Genomic DNA, 21282 nt, shown 5'->3' on the forward strand with positions numbered 1-21282 from the left:
GGGGAGAAGAAGAGCAATGAGGTCCTTTCCAGTTCTGTGTTTCTGCTTCAAATCTGTTCGAACACTCTACCAAGAAAGGTGAATCTAACTTATGACAGGGAAAAGTTGTCATTCTTCCCATAAAAAAGAAACCAAAACTTGTTTTAATCCTGAGAGTCCCAGCTGGCTAGAAAAAAGTCTAAGAGATCCCCGAGAGATTTACACAGACAGAAGTATGCCCACACTGGCTGTCAAAGTATTCAAATAGCCAGTTTCTAAATGATAGCGTGAGTAACATTTAAAGAATACAGTTCCTTTTCCTTGGAGTACCTCCCCTTCAGGGAATCCACCCCTAATCCCCTTAGCTGGAAATCTCAATTCATTATGTGCCAGCAGGGGTACTGACTCAGAATTTAACACAAAGTCATAGTAGTTCCTTCTGAATTCTAGGGAAGAAAGTTTCTAACTAATCAGAAATCCCTGTTTTGTTAGAATAAACTCTCAGTACTCAATATAAAAATGTTTCTAATGTGGCCCCCCCCCAAATAACTTATGTGTTATTTCACAATTTATCTATACAATATAGATAATTACCTTCCTTTATCACCTAGATATGGAGACATTAGGCAAACTGCCTAGCTTCTAAAGTGCTGCATGATTTTCAAGTCACAAAACAGCCCTGCTTAAGTATAAAATTATCATGCTTCTATTACCACATTTATGTACCAGAATATTAGAGTTTTAAATCACTGCAATGGTTAAAGTAAATTCAAACTATATTATGAATTATAATAAAACTAACCAAGTAAAACCTAGAGGTACCTTAAATACTAAGAACATGGCAGAAAATAAAAGTAAATCAGATCTGACAAGCATATCTGGTCAGAAACAATGCTAGACTAACATAAATCAAAAGCATGCTTCCCCAGAGACGGTAAACTTACAAACTAGAAATATGGCTCCACTATTTATTTTTTCCACTTAATAATCTCCCAATAATTTAGTAGCATCTATATCCACTATATTTAATTTAATCTAGTTAGAACCTCTAAGTGTTTAGTTATATATTTTTACTAAGTTTTACCTCTCAGCTAGAAATGATACTGTTACAAATAAATTACCAAATGCATCTGTAGAAGCAGAAAGGCCTACTTTGGCAGCCATCACTCGCTGAGGAGAGTGTCAAGCAAGTCCTGTGCAGCAGCAGGTTGTCAGCGCAGATGACAGGTAGCGCATGTAGGGAAAGTAGCCAGGGTAAAGCCCCAAAGCCCTAGTTGCTGTTTCCCAAGGTCAGATTCTCTTCAGCAAACTATTCCTGACACATAGCAAAATGTATTCAAATGCAAAAGAAAACAAACAAATGTACCACTTCCTCTCTAGCACCAGAGATGATACATAAATAGTCAACGCATTTTCTAACTGAAGGCATCTCCTTGGAGGGAAGGCTGGAACAGAAGAAACATGGGATCTGAGCTCGCTCCAGCTACCACAAAGACAAAGAGAATGGCCAGGGCTAAGGGGGGAGAAAGAGGGCAAGACCCACCAGGACAGATGAATAAGACAAGGCAAACTGAGATTTCCTCCGAGTTCTTGGCTGGCATGTAGCTTGTACCTAGATTCCTTGGCCCTGAAGCACAACCAACCCACTGCCAGAGCAAATGGCTTTTTTGACAGCAGTCCCTTGGAGTTTTCTCCTTGTGTCCGTTTAAACTTTCAGAAATTCCTGAACCTCCTTCACAGTCCTGGAAAAGTCTTGACAAGAGTACTAAATTTGAAAACTTCCTGGGAAATACCAATGAAAGGGGCTTAGAGTGGAAAGTCTTTCTATTTTTTAGAAATATAATCAGTACTATATTAACCACAAATAGCTTGACATGGGATAGCAGGTCCTCGGCCTGGTCTAATGTAATATTTAGGTTTTCCAACTTCAAAAACCTTTGAGTTGCAATGCACTGCAATTACTGAGGCCCATCTTTCCTCCCCTTGTCCCTTTCCTAGTATTTTCCCTGTACAAAGGTAATACTCTTTCAACAAGTATTTACTGAGCATCTAGCCTGTGCCAATCCCTGTGTACCGTGGCAGGCGAGGGAAAAGGAGCTTACATTCTGTTATGGGCATAATAAGCCTGTGTAAAAATTCAAAGTATGTAGAAAGTAAACATCTCCTATAATCAACTACTACTGATTGCTTGGCGTTATACCATTTGAAATAACTTACTGTGTACAGAAGAATGGTATCTACCCACGTTTTGTAATGGGCTCACACTATATAATCTGTTTTGCTACTTCTTCCCCTTTAAACCAATCTTGGGGGTCTTTCCATTACCTTCTTTTAAGGTGGGTTTCCACCTTTCAAGAGAATCCTTCGTAATCTTTCCCACTTAAACTACTGCATTTCCCCACTTAGGACTCTTTAGGGACTTGGGAGAGGGCTGGAAAGGTCCATAAAAGGCCATCTCCCCTGGAATGCTTGTCCCAGGGAATGCTTGTGGACTCTACCTCTGGAATTGACTGCTCTGTTTTGTTTCTTTCCCATAGTCAGGTCTCAGCTTTGGATCCTGTTCTTGCTTTGTGCCTAAAACCTTTAAGATGACAAAATAGGGGCTTCCTGGATTCTCTCTTTACTTTGCTCTTTTTCACAGTTATTCACACGAAAATTATACTGAATCCACTGATTATTAAAAATCAGTATCTAAAAAGATGGCCCTTTCCTTTCAATGAATATATGAATTTTAATTGTGTGTAGACATCTTAAGATGTGGGGAAACGAAAAATAGGAAGTAGTGTAAACTGTCTCCTGTTGTTTCTCCCCAAACAGCAAGACCACACTAAGGGCGTTCTATAAGGCGGAGGCTACACAATAATCTCAATTGTCAAATAACCAAATGAATTTAGAGAGGAATAAAAGAGTAAATATTCAATGTATTTGTTTTTTTTTTACAGCAACAGATAAAGAATAGTTTATTTAACAAAATTAGAACCCCATTCCAAAGCACAAACACTGGGAACTGCTAGCCAATCCACTTGGGCAGTCTGTGCCACCAGCAAGTCCCATCAAAGAGGAAAGCTGGCTGTTATTAGCTTTTGCTATCTTTGTCCTCCTTTTCAAGAGAAACATAAAATCATAAAACATAAATATAAGGTTTATATGGGGTAGAAAGTGGAATGAAGACCAATGACATTTTCCTCACCCACCAGCTTAAACTAGAAAGAGGTAAGTCACAAATACTCATATCACAGTCTACTAAAACACAATACTAATCGATATACTCACTGATGGAACAGAATACTGTAAAGCCTATTTATAAAGTATGTTGTCGTATCTATATGCTTCTAAATTTAAGACCCCAACTTGGTAATATAAGCTAGTTTCTGGGCACAGGGAACTATATTCAATATCTTGTAATAACCTATAATGGAAAAGAATCTGAAAAAGAAAAAAATATATATACAACTGAATTACTTTGTTGTACACCTGAAACTAACACAACATTGTAAATCAACTATATTTCAATTTATTAAAAAAAGGTTAGTTCCTGGGTATGAATGTAAATTAAACACTCCTCAGTGTAAGTGAATGAGTTAAAATTTCTTAAAGTGCTTTTCAATCCTTCTTTCCCCCTCCCTCCCCTCTGAGGCAGGGCCACCACTTGCTTAGTGATTACCAAAAAAATCCTGATAAACGTTTTCTCCCTTTCTCCCAAGGCTCTCAAGTCTCCAAATAAGCAGAACTGCATGAACAAACTAAGTTATAAGTAATAGTATTTTGGTGTGCCTGAAATAACCAAACGGATTTAGAGAGGAATAAAAGCGTAAGTATTCAATGTATTACAACATAACCCCAAATTTCCATTCTCCCCTGAAGAAAAGCCACCCCTGCCCTCAGAACTTACTACCACGGCTATGCCCACACTCCAGGTCTCCAGGCCTTCTAAGTAGTCACTGGTGGCCTTTCCTCAAGGAAAATTGATGGTTACATCCTTGATCTTAAGTGTTCCAATGCAATGCTCTTAGGAGTGCTGCTGTTAAGCTAAGCCAAGCCTACGCCAGATTTATTCCTAAAGGGCAAATTCCCTGCTGGGTGGCTCCAGGTGTCTGGACCAGACTAACTGCCAAACTATCCTTAATCAGAGCTAAATTCTCAGAAACTCCATAAGCTTTCAAGGGTATGAGTGAATGGCCCCCTTCTGTACAGAGATTAAGTACCCTGTGTCTTTGGCAAGAGCAAGAATTTCTAAAACACTTAAAACAGTATCTCTCTAGAAGAATGGAAAATAAATGAACTCTGAAATTCTAAGCATTTCTTCTATAGATTTTAGCCACTAGAGCATAAAATCTAGCTCTGGTGCCGATCCTTGAGCCAACTTTAGCTATACGTGCATTTAAAACAAACAAAAACACAAAATTTTTTTTTAAAAACACAAGAAAGTAAAACAAGTTGATAAAACTTTTTTTAAGTAGCATAGATAACAGCGAAGGCAGAAGTCAAGGAACTTCAATTCTGGTTCTGGCAACTGCCACTCTGAGTTACTTAGAACAGTCATTTAATCTTCTAGGGCTTGTTTACTTCGCTGATAGAAAGACAGGGTTGGGGAGGCTGGTCTAAATGTCTCTTAGAACCCTTGCTGTTCCAAAAAACCACACACACACACACAAAAACCCCCAAAATTATCATCCTAAATCCTACTCAGTTTTGCTAAATGCTTTTTTACTAGGCAAACAGTGCATACTTTTCCCTTATGATTCTTCATACCAAACATTATTCAACTATGTTAAAGAGTTGATACCCTATTAAGAATAAGCACTAGAAGGGGAAGGTATAGCTCAAGTGGTAGAGAGCATGCTTAGCATGCATGAGGTCCTGGGTTCCATCCCCAGTGCTCCCTCTAAAAATAAAGAAACCTAATCACCTCCCCCCTCAAAAAGGAGTAAGTACTAGAAACAAAAAAGATTAATTTTTTTTGTCTTGAATACAAAAAACAAGGAAAGAAAAAGTGGAATGGAAATAAAACAAGAAGAAACTTCAGCTTCAACATTTCTACACAATATGATCACTTTACATTTTGTACTCAAAGTTTTAAATTCTCCCCCTTAATCAGGAAACTGAAACAAGCAACAAACCCCAACAAGCAAGCCCACAGTCCTGGGCTGTATTTGCAAGGGAGCATTGTGCCAAGTGCAAACAAAAGTGCTGGCTCTTCTGCTTGCAGCCCTGAAACTGCAGGAAAGCGGCTCAGGTATCGCACCCTGATCTGCGGAACCTTAGAGTGACCACTGAATGATCACACGCCTGCAGTGGAATATTCCACATTAAGTGAAAATGAGGGTTAGGCTAAATTGGGGAAGTGATTTCAATATAATTTAGGTGAAAAAAGCAGGACACAAAAACCATACAAACACCACGGCCGCAACTATATAAATTTAGTTAATGAAAAGAAAATATAACAAAAATTTAACAGTGATTTTGTGTCATATTTCTCCCCCGTTTTTCCACCTAAATTTTCTATATATTTTTTGCACTTAAAATTGACCACTGAAGAAAAAATTTAAGTAAAACTCATTCTAATTAACATGATTCCTTTCTAACCCAGGACTTACTTAAAATAAATGATCTTCCTCATTGCTTTTTTGTTTTTGTCTAGATTTTTTTCCCCATGTCAGAAGTAAAAATATTTTTGGCTACCAACATTATAAGCCTGTTTCTAAATAACTTGGATAAGGAATTCAGAAATCAAGCTGGCAGAAGTAGGGTCATTTTGTAAGATACGTATTTCTCAAACCAAAAGAGGACTTTAGAGTGGTTAGCAAGTTCCCCAACTTTTCCTAGGAAGGAGCCTATAGGCAATGCTTACTCCCAAGTTCCCCACCTTCCCCACCTTCCTTAACCCTAGCAATCTATCAGCAGACTCTATGTAAAGGGGTAGAAGCAAACGTCTTTGGCTTTGTAGGCCATACAGCTTCTGAAGCGGCTACTCAATTCTGCCACCATAAAGCAGCCATACACACTATGTAAATGAATGAGCATGGTTGTGTTTCAATAAAACTTTTTTTTTTTCCTTTTTTACAAAAATGGGCAGTGGGCCAGCTTCAGCCTGTGTGCAGTCGTTTGTCAGCCTGGGGTATACAGCACACTAGAGAACATCCAGGGAGCCTGGAGAGATGGAGAACAGACCTGAAGGGCTGCTTCCTTCTTCAGAGGGGACGGCCATCAAACCTTATTTTGATAGCCACACCGATTTCCAAGAATTCTCTTTGAAAGAAGTGTACTAATGAGTTTTCCTCTCAATGTCACTGAATTGGTTCCTAAATATAGCAGTTTTTCAACCATGATGTTAAGAGAGACATAGCTGTAGAATGCGTTGCAATTAATATACTACTAACAATATGATACTAGCTTTCAAATGATTTTTTAAAAAACATTTACAAAAGGGTAGATCAGTCTTATCCCTACAGCCTGCCTGGACCTGTATACAGCCCTGGGTGTACTGGCAGGAGCGAAGGACTCATGTTCATACTGGCAGACCATATATATTTGCATCAGAGGGAGCTTTAGAGACCACTGAATCCAGCCCTTTCCAAATCCACTCTAGCTAACAACTCAAACAAGTCAGGTTTGGCTCTATTAGACAGTCTTATTAATATTTATCAAAACATGCATGAAGTCAGGCAAGAAGAAACAGGAGACAGCCAAGAAGGGCGAGGGATAGTGTGATAATTTGCTCAGATAGATACTTATAAACTTTCACTGTTGTTCATCATAGAAAAACTTGAAAATAAATGAAAGTAAGAAAAAAAATTAAAAGCCCCACTACTATCACAGGGTAATAACTATTGCTATCATTTTGGTTCCTTTTCCTTCAAAACCTCCCTATGTGTATTAGAAAAATGTTCTTAATAAAATTGCTTTCTATGTTCTTTATGAAATATTATGTCATGAGCACTTTCCTATACTGTTTAATATGGCTCAAACACATGATTTTGTAATGTCTGTATTAAAAGTTCATCAAGTAGATGGACGTAATTATTTAAATTTCTTCCCTATTGTTGGATATTTATATTATCTTTTTAAAATAGTATTCATTAAAAGTTGAAAATAATCCTATGGAAGCTTGTAAAACTATTTAAATATAACACTTCTATGTGTTTGACGGCAGACATTCCCTAACACAGAATAATATTCTGAGGCCCCTCAGAACAAGTCACATGAGAGCACACATTAATGACCACAGGAAGAGGTGTTATACCCCAAGAGCAGGCAGAGGCGCACTGGACCCACGACTGGAAAACTGGCCATCTGAATCCTTGAAATTCTCTTCTAAAGGCAGGTCAGGTGGTAGAGTCAACCAACATGACAAGTGGGGTGCAACTGAGACGGTATCACAAGACAGCCTTGATCGCTCTCTCTCTCTCCAATAAAGGAAAATTGTTTTGACTTGACTGCTATTATTAAAATTGTGTAGGAGAAAGGATGTTAAAAAGCTGGTGGCAAATGTTTCATTTATAGCATATAGTAAATTTGTGAGATACTTCCTTTGACATAGAAGGTCAACTAATTGGTCTTTCTCCCATGGGTGTCTGGAAGAGAGTTTTCTGCTGAGTGTTTTCTCTGCAGGTTATGATAGGGCAGAATGTCATAACAACAGATGTGGATGCCAGGCTGGCATTAGCAGCAGCATGATGTGCTTCCAAAAGTGGCCAAGGGCTATGAAACCTCTAGAGCCTTCAGCAGTAGAAGCCAAATAGATTTCCCTTAATCTAGCTGCCAATCAGAAAACTAAAACAAATTAATAATCTAATTCATATAATTTATAACACTAGAAACGGTTCCTCCCAGAATAAATTGTCTGCTATGAAGCTAAGCCAAAGGAAGAGGAACACAGATAACTCAGTGGAGGGACGGAGTTATAATTGCCCTCTTGAGTTACGTATTTTAAAAAAGCTCCAGTTCAGATCTCAATTTCCAAACTGAAAGATATGAGGTAAAAGGAACATATGTGTATTTTATAAAATACATAAAATATAACAAAATTATGTCTGAGCCAGTCAAGGTAATACAACAATGTTATTCTTTAACTTAAAGATGGGGAAAAGGAGTATTTCTGATTAAAATCTATGTCTAACACTGTACGGCTGACTCTTGAACAATATGGGGATTAGTCCTAGTATAATTTATAGCTGGCTCTCCATACCTGTGGTCCTCTGCATCTGCAGAATCAACCAACCATGGACTGTGTAGTATGTATTATTTACTATTGAAAAATATCCACGTATAAGTGGGCCCATGCACCTCAAGCCTGCCAGCTATATTCAAGGGTCAACTGTATTTACCTGTGGAATTTTTAGAAAGAAATTATTTTTCAAACCTAATTTTCCCAGAGTTATTTGAGGAATAATTCATATTTTAAGTGGAAAATCAAAAACAAGCACAAGGTGGTAAGGGCAATTTTCTCCACCCCCAACTGTCCCCACACTTTTTTAACTGTCTGAAAAAAATTTGCACAAACAGAACACAAACTCCTCTTTTTGTGTCTATGCCACAAGAACTTTGGATATACAAACAGAAAAGGTCAAGGACTATAGCTATGCCTTTCAATACAAGAAAAGTCAAGTTACATATAAATCTGTCAAATGTGAAAAGCAATCACTGTCACCCTTCACTCAGAACAGTGGAAAGAGCTGGAGTCAATGCTCTGGACAATGGCACTAGGTGGCCAACAAACCCATATGAAATAAACACTAAAACATCAAATACCACAGAGTTAATTGTCACCGTATCCGATCACAAACAATTCCTACAGGCCTGTTTGGAAGTGTTTTGTTTTTCACAGCCTAACTCAAGTTTATTGGAAAGTGTGGATAAGCACACAGCACACACACTTACCTTACCAGTGCATCTGGTTTGCTTAGCTGGTTATTAGGAATACAGTTTTCCATCAAGTCCTTGTGTGTACTTGGGCTCTTGCTAGTGCATTTCTGCTTCTTCTCGTTTTTACTAGACGAGGAAGGAATGCTCCCGTTTGTGGCGCTGTGACTTCGAGGTGAGGAGTTCACAACTCCACTGGCATTTTTGTAGTTTTTTGAGGAAGCAGTGCATGAGTCCTCTTTCAAGAGATTTTCTGTACTTCCCACAAGATCATTATTTAATCTTTTACTATTGATATGGTTTTCCATATACTCGATTTCTTGTATTTTAGAGTCTACAGGTTGTAGAATATTGTTGTTATTTATTCCAAGATTGTGTTTTTTGGCATCTTTGTCTTTCTCTTTCCCTTTTTCCCGGTATTCTATCTCTGGCAAAGTTGTGGAGAGTTTTTTGTTGGCTGGGATACCTCCGTTGTGGTGTATGAGGATCGAGGAATCCATGTCAGGTAATCCTTTGGCTGCTACAATACCAAAAACAAACCAACAAGCAAAAAAAACCCACACTGGAATATTTAGTTGGATAAAAACATAATAGATTGATTCAACAACCTGCATTGTCTATGCTTAGAAACTTACTATGTTAATTTGTAAACTCATTTAGAAACAATAATCACAGCACATTATGCTAACTTGGAAGAGAATCCAAATAAATTTGAGAAGCTGCACACTTAGAAAATTGCCATCATTTATAAACACCAACCCATTAAAGTTTTTGCCTTGAAAATAAGATGAGGATTTTATAATTAAGTCATACTTCATTTATCAGTCAAATCAAACTTGCCTATCCCTGGGGTGAGAGGACACGGGCAGATCATACTTTTAAGAGAGGCCACATTTTAAAAGATGCTTGAATTAAACAAACTGTTAATAACTTTACTGAAAAGAAAAAGATTAAATAAAACAAAGGAAGAGGTGTGATGTTAGGATACAGGGCATCTATCCTTTGTCTTGACTCTATCATTAAAGTAGTAAGAAGCCTGTTATCATTTACAAGACCACTTGTAAAGAATTTTTGATATCAGGTCTACATATTCCAATTTGTCAAAGCCTACTTGAAGAGAGAATTTTGTGCCACACCAGAGAATAAGATTATGTCATATATCAACTAACAACATGACCCTCTCAAAATAAAGAAAACTGGTATTGCTGTCAATTCATCTACTGAATTGGTTATACATTCATGAGAGGCCATATTAGAAAAGTTAATTTAAGATCCATGTATCCATGTTGCATTATACAAATCATTTAAAATGAGACCTCTCTGTCTCTACTCTATTTAGAAGAATTTTGGCTTTTAAAACAATTCTGTATGTTTACATCTCTATCTTGCTTATACTTTGGTTCCTGGCTTGCTTTAATAACAGACCCACATAGTTATATATACCATTTTGCTACTGAGAATAAATATTTTAAAATATTTATAATAAAAATATTAAAAAAGAAAATAAGCTATAAAAATAAAATATATAAAAATAATAAACATATTTTAAAAGCACAGGATCTTCAGACATTAGAGAGAAAACATCATGCACATTCTGTATTTCATGACCAAACAAAGCTTCAAATGGCCCTAAAGAAGAACACAGGAAAAGCCTTGGTAATCATCCAAAGTCCTAGCAACTTTTCTGAAACAAACAAAGAAAAAAACAACTTCTACTGACAAACAAAATAAATGACTAACCTATTCAGCCCATAACTTTAGAGTAAAGACCTACCTTCCTCGGTCTCTTTTTCTTGCTTTTGTAGCATCTGTTGCTCTGGGGGGAGGGCTTGTTGAAGAAGCTGCATGTAAAATTCGTTCTCTTTTTGCACTTCCTTTTGCTTCCTCAACCGCATTTTGTAGCTTACATAACTTTTGAAGCCAAAGCCCAAAGTCACCACAGGGTACCCAATACTAGAAAAAGGACAATCCCGCCAGTAATTGTAAGTTAAAAATAAACAACACATGCATCAAGCACATGAGGACATCTATGACTGAAATTAAGAAATAAATTCTAGATGATAAGCATTCATTAAACACACAAATAAATGTGATGTCTGCTGTGGAAATCAGAGTCAGCTGGCATGTAGAACTAATCCCCAGGGAACGGTGGGACTGCTGGACTGTAAGAGGCTGCCCATTAGACTTTGGCATTTTTCAAACGAACTCAAGAAGTTACTACAGAGACTGTTGGATATAGTGGCTAATGTCTTTGATTAACATCGAACTGTCTTGTGCACGATTTGACTTAGGCATCCATACGCTTTTAAGAACTAACAGGGTAGAGGTTTTGTAAGTGGTCATAAATAAACATTACGGGAGTGTTAAAAAATCAAAAGGACATTGTCACTAATGAACTCATCTACAAAACAGAAACAGACTCGCAGACATAGTAAACAATCTTATGGTTACCAGGGGAAAGGGAGTGGGAAGGGATAAATTAAGGAGTTTGAGATTTGCAAATGCTAGCTACTATACATAAAAATAGATATAAAAAACCAACTTTTTCTGTATAGCACAGGGAACTACATTCAATATCTTGTAATAACCTTTAATGAAAAAGAATATGAAAACAAATATTTTATGTATATGCATGACTGGGACATTGTGTCATATACCAGAAACTGACATATTGTAACTGACTATACTTCAATTAAAAAAAATTAAAAGAAAAGAGGAAAAAAAGGATATCGTTTGGTTTTTAATACTAGAAAGATAGGATCAAATTCAAACTAATCTCCTTGCTGCCTGAGGGGTACTGTCACCAGCTATTCCTGGAAAATTAGTTCACAGACACTCCGTCAAACCTAAGTTCAAGAATCATTTAAATAAAATCTGATATTGTCAGTGCCAACATTTGGTCTGTACCAACAAATTAAACTAGCTGTACTTACAACTCTAATCTCTGAGATAAAAAGATGAAATACTTTCATTCAACCCATCAGTCTGTCTCATATCAGTTCAAAGCCTCTGAAAACACTGTCAAAACTCATATTAAGCTGCATTAATATTAAAACTTATCAATTATAATTAGTCTGAATGTGATCTCACCACAAATTTAAAGTGACAAGTTTTACTGACCAGGTGTATTTAATTCGCTTGTTTGTGAAAAGACTTTAAACATTGGAAACTTTTTTGTTGTTGATTCCTTTATTTTGGTTTCTGCTATAAATATTAGCAAAAATTGGTGTTTAAAACATATACTAAGTGGTGATTTCTGCAATAGATAAAAACAAGAATCAAGCTCATTTTTAAAAATGTTTCATGGTTTAAGGTTAAAAAAGATATTCCCTTAAAAATTATTAATAACATTCTCTTGTTTTTGTAAATAGGCAAAGAAAACTGTATGTTCATTTAAGCTTCATGAAATAGGCATATATTTCACCGAGACTTTTTAGACTCATTATCTGGTTATAATAAAAAATAGGTAACATTTATCAGACACCTATGTACTTGGCACTAAGTTAAACACTTTACATATATCACCTCATTTCGTCTTTCCCATGACCCCACAAGACAGGTTCCCAACATACAGGTAAGAGAACTAAGGCTTACAGAGGGTGACACGTCCAAGGCAACAAAGCAGTTAGTGGGCAGAGCTGGGATTTAAGTACTCATTTGCTTGAATAGAGGGCTTATGCTCTTTACCACCATGTTATATTGTCTTCTGGGTTCATGTAAAATCTCTAAGAAAAAACTGACAATTGAATTCATCATTCTACTTTGAAAACACTGAACTTAATTACAGATTAAGAATACACATAATACTCACCAGTGAGCAGCAAATGGACGACAAAGGTCTACATGAAAATTTTTGAGATCTTTAAATCTAATTGCTGCTTCAATATAAACAAAGAGTATCCAGAGAGACACTGTGGGCAAACACACTCCCCTTTCTGTGGGAAAGCAGCAGAGAGATAAGCAAAAATGAAACATTAATGTAACAGATGGGTTGTTTGGAAGACTGGTTCAACTACATTAACTTTCATTAAGACTTTCAAACTAATTAAAAAGCACTTTGATCCAAACTGAAAGCTTTTATATTACAAAAGATGCCATGGAATCATAGACAAAAATAAAAACAAGCATTATGGCAGTAAATATTTATAATATACGTAAAACAAAAGAGTCATTGCCCTAACAAAGAGCTCCTACAAATCAATAAAAAGGCAACTGAAGAAAAAAATTTGCAAGTCATAAAAGAAAAAAATACAGATGGCTAAAAAAAATGTGAAAAGATATTCAACTTCACTACTGATTAGGGAGATAAATATTTTTTAAATAAGATTTTATTATTTTAACCTATCAGATAAAGGAAAAAATTTAAAGATGGATAATAGTATAGGGAAGAAATGAAAAAGGGTTCATTCTCATATTTGACAATAATATAAACCAGGGTAACTTTCTTAGAAGGCAGATTGACAGTATAATTAAATTTAAAATAATTCTACCTTTAAACCAGAAATTCCAATCCCAGGAATCTACCCTACAGAAATACAAGAGCCCTGGGATGTATAAGTATATTCAATGTATTGTATGCAGTAGCAGAAATTAGAATTTAGAATTAACTTAAATGTCTATCAATAGGAAACTGTTCCATTATGCTAAATCTACACAATTAAATATGAAGCAGCTTTTCAAAAGAATAAAGATCTGTACTACCATAAAATGGTATGTAAAAAACCAACAAATTCTTAAGAATGAGTTATAGCACAAAGAAATATTTCTGACATTTAAGTATTATTCAAAAATTTTTTCTTAACTACAAGCTCATATTCCTTTTATAATTAAAAACAATTTTTAATGGAGGAAAAAGTAACTTGCATCAGAATAAATAAGATGCAGATAATCAGACAATTTTCATTGGGCTTTAGAATCAGTCTGCACGGTAGGTCCATCTATGTAAGATGACTAACAATGGGATATTTTATGAAGATGGACCAAAGGCATGAGATCCAGTAACTCTGGAAAGATCTCCTTTGACACTGTATAAAGCAAGCAACTTACAGAAGAGAGAACAGGAAGGAAAAGTTAGTGATCTGAAGGACTAAATGGCTTTTTCCTAAGAATCTTTGGGATGAAACATAAGAAAAACGATAAACTCTTGGGACTAGAAAGAAGATCATTTAGTCCAACTTCCTCATTCTATTGAAGAGAAAAGTGAGGCCCAGAGTTTATAAAATTGGGTCCAAGTTCACAGAGATAAAACTGAATCTGCTTCTAAAGAGAATCTAAGTCCCTTTACACCTAGTCCATAAGGTGAGAAAACACTGGAAGCTCTGTGAAGGTAGCAGTCTCAACCACTCTTAAAGATTCAACATACCAAAAAAAGGGTATTTTCACAACGTAGGAAGACAAAGAACAACCCTTAGGATAATGTATTTTCAAATTCATTTCAGAATGCATTGTTAAAAATTTATATTCCCTATTCCCTATATTAATTTCTAAAGTTATCATAAACATAATAAGTACTTACAGGAAAAAATAGAAAAATTTGGACAAATTACCTGTATTTCTACACCTATCAAATAAATAAAATAAAACCACAATGAAATTATTTTTGAGCAAGTATAGTAGTCATGTTGTACATATCCTGTTTTTTCTCTCTTAACAGCATGGATAATATTATATCATTTTTTTGCAGCAATAAATAATTTCATCAACCATTACTAATATTCTTAAGAAAGAATTTTCAATTTTAACAACTGGAAGACAAATTAATCCCACATTATATAAACTGCACACATATTTATTGGGCCTAATAAGAACACAAAGTTTGTTTGGTTTGTTCACTCATCATTCCCAATTAAAACATACTTCACAACTTAGCTATTCCGACATGCGTTTCTGAGCCTAGAGCTAAAGAGAGGCCAATATCATTTACGACATTAGCTTCACAGCTGCCCTGTGGGTCACCCACTGAACTCCAATAGGTTATATTAATAGTTATATGAGTAGTTTTTTCTCAACTACTTAGACATTATTAAAGTAATTTAGGGAATCATTATAGTTCATCAGAATCACAGATGATCTGGGCTAGAAGACTCCATTAGACATTATCTAGGTTCCTCAACGCTCATGTGACAGAAGCTGAGACCTAGAGACAATGACAAGTATAAATGACAACTCTCTTGAAACTGAGGCCCAGGACAAGGAAATAAAAGTAAAAACTGGTTTACAGAAAAATCACTTTAACTAGAAGAAAGCATCCTAGCTTATAAATCTAATAAGATATGAGAGAGTGCGAAAGATGAAGAAAATCATGCTCACAGTGGATACTTTAAATAACAGAGCTGAACTGTGTCTTTTAACATGGGACAACATCATCCTTCTAGCAGTTTAGAGAAGAGGATGAATGTTCCTCCAGAGAACTTTCATTAGTTGGTACTCCCTCAGTGGTTAAAATCCTACAGGTTGCAGCTGAGCCTAGGAATCAAGTTTCATGCAGCTTTGCAGACAAGTGTGACGATCTGAGAGCCAGTCCTCACATCCCCATGCGTCTCATGTTCAGGCTTTCATAGTGAACTGGAGCTATCAAAACATCTCATCTCATCTTAGTTTCAAATAGCAGAAGTATAATTCTCAGAAGAAGGAAGGTGACTATGTAGCTCCACTCAAGTCAGAATATACCTGAAATAGTACATTTTGGTTTAGAGAACCACTAAGAATTAGGGAGATCAGAGTGGTGAAAGTGCTTAAAATAACATACAAGGAAAAGCTGATGAAACCAGAGATGTTTTGTCTACAGAAAAGAAGACAAGAGAATATGACAGTGACTTTAAATCTCTAAAGAAATGTTAATATGGATGGAAAGTTACACACATTCAACATGGCTCTAATGCAGGGGTCCAATGTCTAGACTTGAGGGATGATCTGTAGGCTCCTTGAAATTAAAAAATATTTTCTGTACACTGCCATATATTTTTCTGGGGAAAGCCCTTTATATTCTCTAAGTAATCAGAGAGCCCCAAGGCAGTCAAGAGATGGTGGGTCAAAAATATAAGGAGGAAAATTCTAGCTCAGTTTGAGGAAGAATTTTCTATTCCAGTTGCCCTAAAACAACAGCAATAAGTTCCTTGTCACTGTGGGTTTTCAAGCAGAGATTAAACCACCCTGTGCCAGGGATGCTATCGGGATTCTTACACCAAACAGGGGTTCAACCAAATGACCTCTGACATTCCTTTCAATGCTGAAGCTCCAAGAACATTTTTCCTATTTGGCACATAGCTGTTTTTGAGCCTATCTAAACAAAAATTGCTTCAAGTTTTTAAAAAAATTAGTTATCTTCATAATGAGAGTTGATCACTGAAATGCCTACAATCGAAGTATCGAACCACAAAGGCTTAAACTTTTGGTTCAGTAATAAAAAAGAAAATGTATTTTAAAGGTATATTGTAATCTATCATGAAAAGGGAACTTTAAAATGTCCACATTAAACTCAACTCTAAATAATTTATTCAAAGAAATCACCACAATTAAAAAAGCTTGAATCTAAGATTTCTACCCATCTAAGAATTAAGACTTACCTGTGTGCCATACATACTGAACCCACACATATGTACTAGCAGCAAAAAAAAGCCATTGTATGGGGATGAACAGCAGACATATTATATTTGACGTGAATGCTACACAGACAAAAAATACTGAGAAGGCCTAAAGGGAAAAACAAAATAAAAAATACATCTTAGGATTTATTTTCAAACAGATTATTAAAAGCACGTTGGACAAAACCTCTGAAACTACTATGCAATTACTACAGAGCAAGTTACAACAGGAAATTTTAAACATTTAAAATCACCCATATAAAATGTAGTGGCTAATTTAACATTAAGGAGTAATCCTATTTATGGCCTTAAATCATGAAGAACTGGACTAGAACAAATTGAGGTTGATTCACAGTGAGTTTATTTGGACTCCACAGATGGGTTACTTAAAAGAACTAGAATTTTAGCACAGAAAAGTCTCCTCTCTCCTCACAAAACATGACTAAAGAGCCTCATTTTTAAAGGACAGGTTATTGGAGCACAGATGAAACACAACTGTGGTAAGAATTATGCTGATGTTTTTAATTTTAATAAAGCCACCTTCCTCTGGACACACTACTCTCTATTACAACAGAACATGAGCTCGAAACCATCTTTCCAAGGCACCAGGCCTGGGTAGAAAAGTTACAGGTTTCAGAAATGGCTCTGGAACACAGCAGAACGACAGGTCAACAAAGGATGCAAGCCCACGCCTGTGCCCTTGCTCTAATCCAGCAGTTCTCAAAACATGGTCTGGGGATCCCTGGGGATCTCTAAGATCCTACCAGGGAGTCTTCCAGGTAAAAAATATTTTCACAGTAATACTAAGGCATTACCTGTCTTTTTCACACTTATTTACTCAGAACTATAGGGACATTTTCTAGAAGTTACACGATACGTGATACTGTAATCAACTGAGTTCAGAAACAGATATGAAGATCCAGCTGTCTTCTGTTAAGCCAGACATTAGAGAGTTCTGCAAAACTATAGTCAACCTTCTAAATTTTTTTTTGTTTTGGAAAATTTAGTTACTTTTCATTTAAAAATGTAATGTGCATTAACATGTAATGAGTTTATAGTTGCTATTTTTAAATGAATTAATAAATTTTTTTTCAGTTTTATTTCTAATATAGTAAATATGGATAGATGTAACCCACATAAATAAAAGCACCTTGGAGTCCTCAATAGTTGTCAAGAGTGTAAACGGGTCCTGAGCCCAAAAAGTTTGAGAACCACTGCTGTAGCTCTAACCCAATCACTAACCCAGTGCTAGGGGCTCCAGAGGTCCTTCAGGGTGGGACTGGGCAATTACTGCTCCCTCCACAACTCTGTCTTCCTCCTGAAGTCCTCCCTCCCTCCCCGTCTTTTCACTGGGATAGTAGAGGAGAGGGGAGTATAATGATTTGATCAGTGGGTTTAAGACAAAATGCCTTAAAGACCAGTTTCAGTCCATAGACCCTATTAACTCAATACAGTCACCTAAGTATCACTCATAACATCTACTTTAAACAGTTTCACTATCAGTTATTTAAGATTTTCTTAGAAGAGTAATTAAATCCTTTATACTTGAAAAACATGTATTAATAAACATACCAGTCCCTGGTATCTGAAGGAATCATAGACGCTTCTGATGAAAAGCCAAAACGGCCACAGGTATTCAAATCTGAACTCCAGGACAAAATCTGCCAGGAGAACAAGTGCCCAGACCACCAGGAATTTCAGGTATAAAAATGTACTGTAAAAGATAAAGATTAAGAATTTATTCACAGTCATTTGTGCAGAACTAGAAAAAGAAAATGCACTGTTTTGTTTAAAGGCAACAAAAAATATCTTCCTATACCATGAAAACAATGGAGATAGAGGACAAAAAGAGATGCTGCCATGGCCCACCTAAGTTTTAAAAGCTCTAGTTATATTCATTCTGAGACCTACAACTATCAAATAAGATGATGACCAAAAATGCTTAATTCCATTTAAAATGGGGGAAAAAACATTTAAATCTCACCACTATTTTAAAATGTGCTAAGTGTCTGACTTCAAAATACTGTAACACTCTCAAAATTACAGCTTTCAAGTTGTTTTTCATTATAAGAAAATGTCATGGTTGAAAGGCTTCAAATGTGCTATTTCCCCACCCCTCTAAATCTGTTTGACGAGTCTATGAAATTCTTAATGCACATCCCTACATGCTTGAAGAATTCTGTCTTTTTCTCCCCTTTCTCCTCCTGCATCTCTATATAACATTAATCTGCATTAACCAAACAAAAACCAAATGACTTCCCCAAAAAGACAGAAATTAACTTAAGAGAGCAGATGCCAATCACTTTAAAGGGCTGTGAGGGCACAAAAATGTACATTAAAGAAAAAAATCCTGAAGCATCCCAGCCTTGCTCTAGCTGAGCTATAAATGTGTGCTCCCAGTTGCATCTGGACTTATGTTAAATAGAACCATAATTTGACTAGCCAGTCAGAACACATATCTAACCACTGTAGTATCTCAAAGCAAAGTAAAGACCAGGATTAAAAAAATATTTTTTTATATAATCTAAAAGTCCATTCCTCCAATTCATTAGTTGTATCATAGATGATAGAAGCCTTCAGATTCTACCTATTAGTAAGTCCCTAATTCTAGGTCTTAATCTGGTCAATTCTGGAGCAGGTTAAATGTAAGTATTTTTTTAAAAAAGGTTTCTAAGATACACAGATTGTAAATACCTAAAATTCACTTGGACTTGGGCTAGAGCCTTGCACGGTGTTTTGCAATACAAACATTCCAATATTGTTGTGATTAAATCAGCTGTTTGAAGACATACCACCAACAAAATCAAGGCCTTTAATAAATAATTTTGAAATACATTAAAATAAGGTATAAAAATACTTATGTTCTTTGGAGGAAAATCAACAAAAGCATGATCCAGCATTGGATTCTTTCTATGCCTTATAAATCCACATAGGTAAAAGATGTCAAGAACCAAACACATATGACCCTCCATGTTACAATATTACAAGGGTCAATTTCTAATTCTAATTCTTGGTAGAACTTCTATGGGCATGACAGTAAATTTCCATTAAGACGTCTGCTGTAGAATCAAAGAACCCAAGGCAAACCAGAACACAGGCTTGCATCCTAAGTCTCACCTTTTAGTTTCATTTCACTAGAGTCATGTTAGCCAGATGAGGATGGAGCCCTCATTCTCACTCATTAAAGCCATCACTGATCCAGTGGAGAGCAAGGCTTATTTTGTTAGAAGGAACAATTGAGTCATGCAGGCATTAGGGAGCACAAATCTAGTTTGAAACGAGATTTCCAAGCTTGGCTTTAAAACTGAAAGGTTTTTTTCCCTGTTCCTAGAATTGTTTCTAGGTTTTAAAGAAGAAATAATACCCTTTCATCCATGTTCCTAAGGCATTTAAGAAATGGCAAGGAAACGTATTTACTTCTCCGATGAATCCTTTTTCCCATGGGGCTGTCTCTGGAGTGTAGCCAAATGAGACATGGTGGGCACCTCCCCATGTCTAGTCATCACTATTCCCCAGGTAGAGAAGATAGAGTACTACCAAGTGCTCCCCAAATGCTACTAGGCATGGCAGGATCCCAGTCTAGCAGGCAACTAGACTGTTGTCCATTTCACTGTTTAGATAGAATTATCCTAAGAATTGCAGCCTGTTGAGTACTTTAATAACTCAATCATTTAAATCTATGGCAATCAAAAATGATCATCTTTGTTATAGTGACTACTCATTTTCAATGCTGTAACTCCAAGGGAGTTCCTTTATATATAAATATATTTCACTTCTTTTCAAACAATTGCTTTCATACCTCTGATGTTCCCTGACACTCAGTTCTTACAAAGTTACGGTTTAGAAGTACAGATACCTAAGGAAATTTGATCTTTTACAAACATACGCCACACCCTCAGCTTTCCTCAGGCTTCCTTTTTAGGGTGGTAGGTGGACCTCCCTCTAAAACCAAGAGACAATCTTAATTAACAAAGTTAATAAACAAAGTTGAAACTCTAGGACTAGTCTTAAACTTTATAGATTAATTTCAATTTAAAAGAGCTTTAGGATATTTAAGACAGTTGATTCACTGAACCCTCTATATTAGTAAATTATACCTAGTATCCTTCCATAGACACAAGTACAAAAGTTAAAAGATAAATAATCTAAAATGACTGCTCATCAGCATAGAAAATCTAACTAATTCTTCTCCTTCCATGTTCTAAAGGTCATAAGATTTTGCCAAATCCAGAGATGACATTTTAAAGGGGAAAAAATTTTTGTCAGGGTTTTAAGCCATTATTATAGCATTCCAAAATATTTCTTCTAAACCATGAAAAAATATGATTAAATATAAAATATTTTATACATATGCTTTATGATTTATGACTAACTTGACGTTACTGTAATTCTCTGATCCAAATAAATTTACTAATAACTATAAAATATCTTGAATAAAAATTTAAGCATAACTGAAACAAAAAGATATTTTCCATAATATTGAAACAAGGGCAGACCAATAATGTCTTTTCATGGTCTGATAAACTTCTATTCTGAGTGCCAGTGAAATAAAGGAGATATGCAAATATTAGGCTTAATGGTGGTGATTCTTTCACAGTGGATATTAACTGTAAGATTCTTTTTTTCCCCATTCTATTCCTACCCTTGCCATTTACAACCATTTTTAACTTAATCTATTTAACAATGCTTTCCACCTATGGATTAATCATCTATGTTTAATGAGAAGTAGTACTGAATGTTTTTCTTTTTCCAAGTAAAGTGCCCCTTCTCTCTCCTATCACTTGTCACTTAGATCATTTTCTGGAGCTCACATTATTACCAACAGGGTGACCATCAATCCTCAGTACCTGACCTTTTC

The 21282-nt window shown here is 35.9% G+C and overlaps 1 protein-coding gene across 1 annotated transcript in view; it reads right to left on the reverse strand.

Annotated features, from left to right (window-relative positions):
• The window catches only part of MACO1 (macoilin 1), a 51513-nt gene that overhangs the window by 19498 nt on the left and 10733 nt on the right, over positions 1-21282 (reverse strand). The window contains exons 2-6 of the mRNA XM_074377145.1: positions 17997-18138; positions 16407-16533; positions 12653-12776; positions 10616-10794; positions 8860-9361 (exon numbers count right to left, since the gene is read on the reverse strand). Coding sequence (XP_074233246.1) covers positions 8860-9361; positions 10616-10794; positions 12653-12776; positions 16407-16533; positions 17997-18138 — 1074 coding nt within the window. The remainder of the gene's footprint in view (positions 1-8859; positions 9362-10615; positions 10795-12652; positions 12777-16406; positions 16534-17996; positions 18139-21282) is intronic.

The sequence above is a fragment of the Camelus bactrianus genome, chromosome 13, assembly GCF_048773025.1.
Source record: "Camelus bactrianus isolate YW-2024 breed Bactrian camel chromosome 13, ASM4877302v1, whole genome shotgun sequence".
Taxonomy (NCBI): Eukaryota; Metazoa; Chordata; class Mammalia; order Artiodactyla; family Camelidae; genus Camelus; species Camelus bactrianus.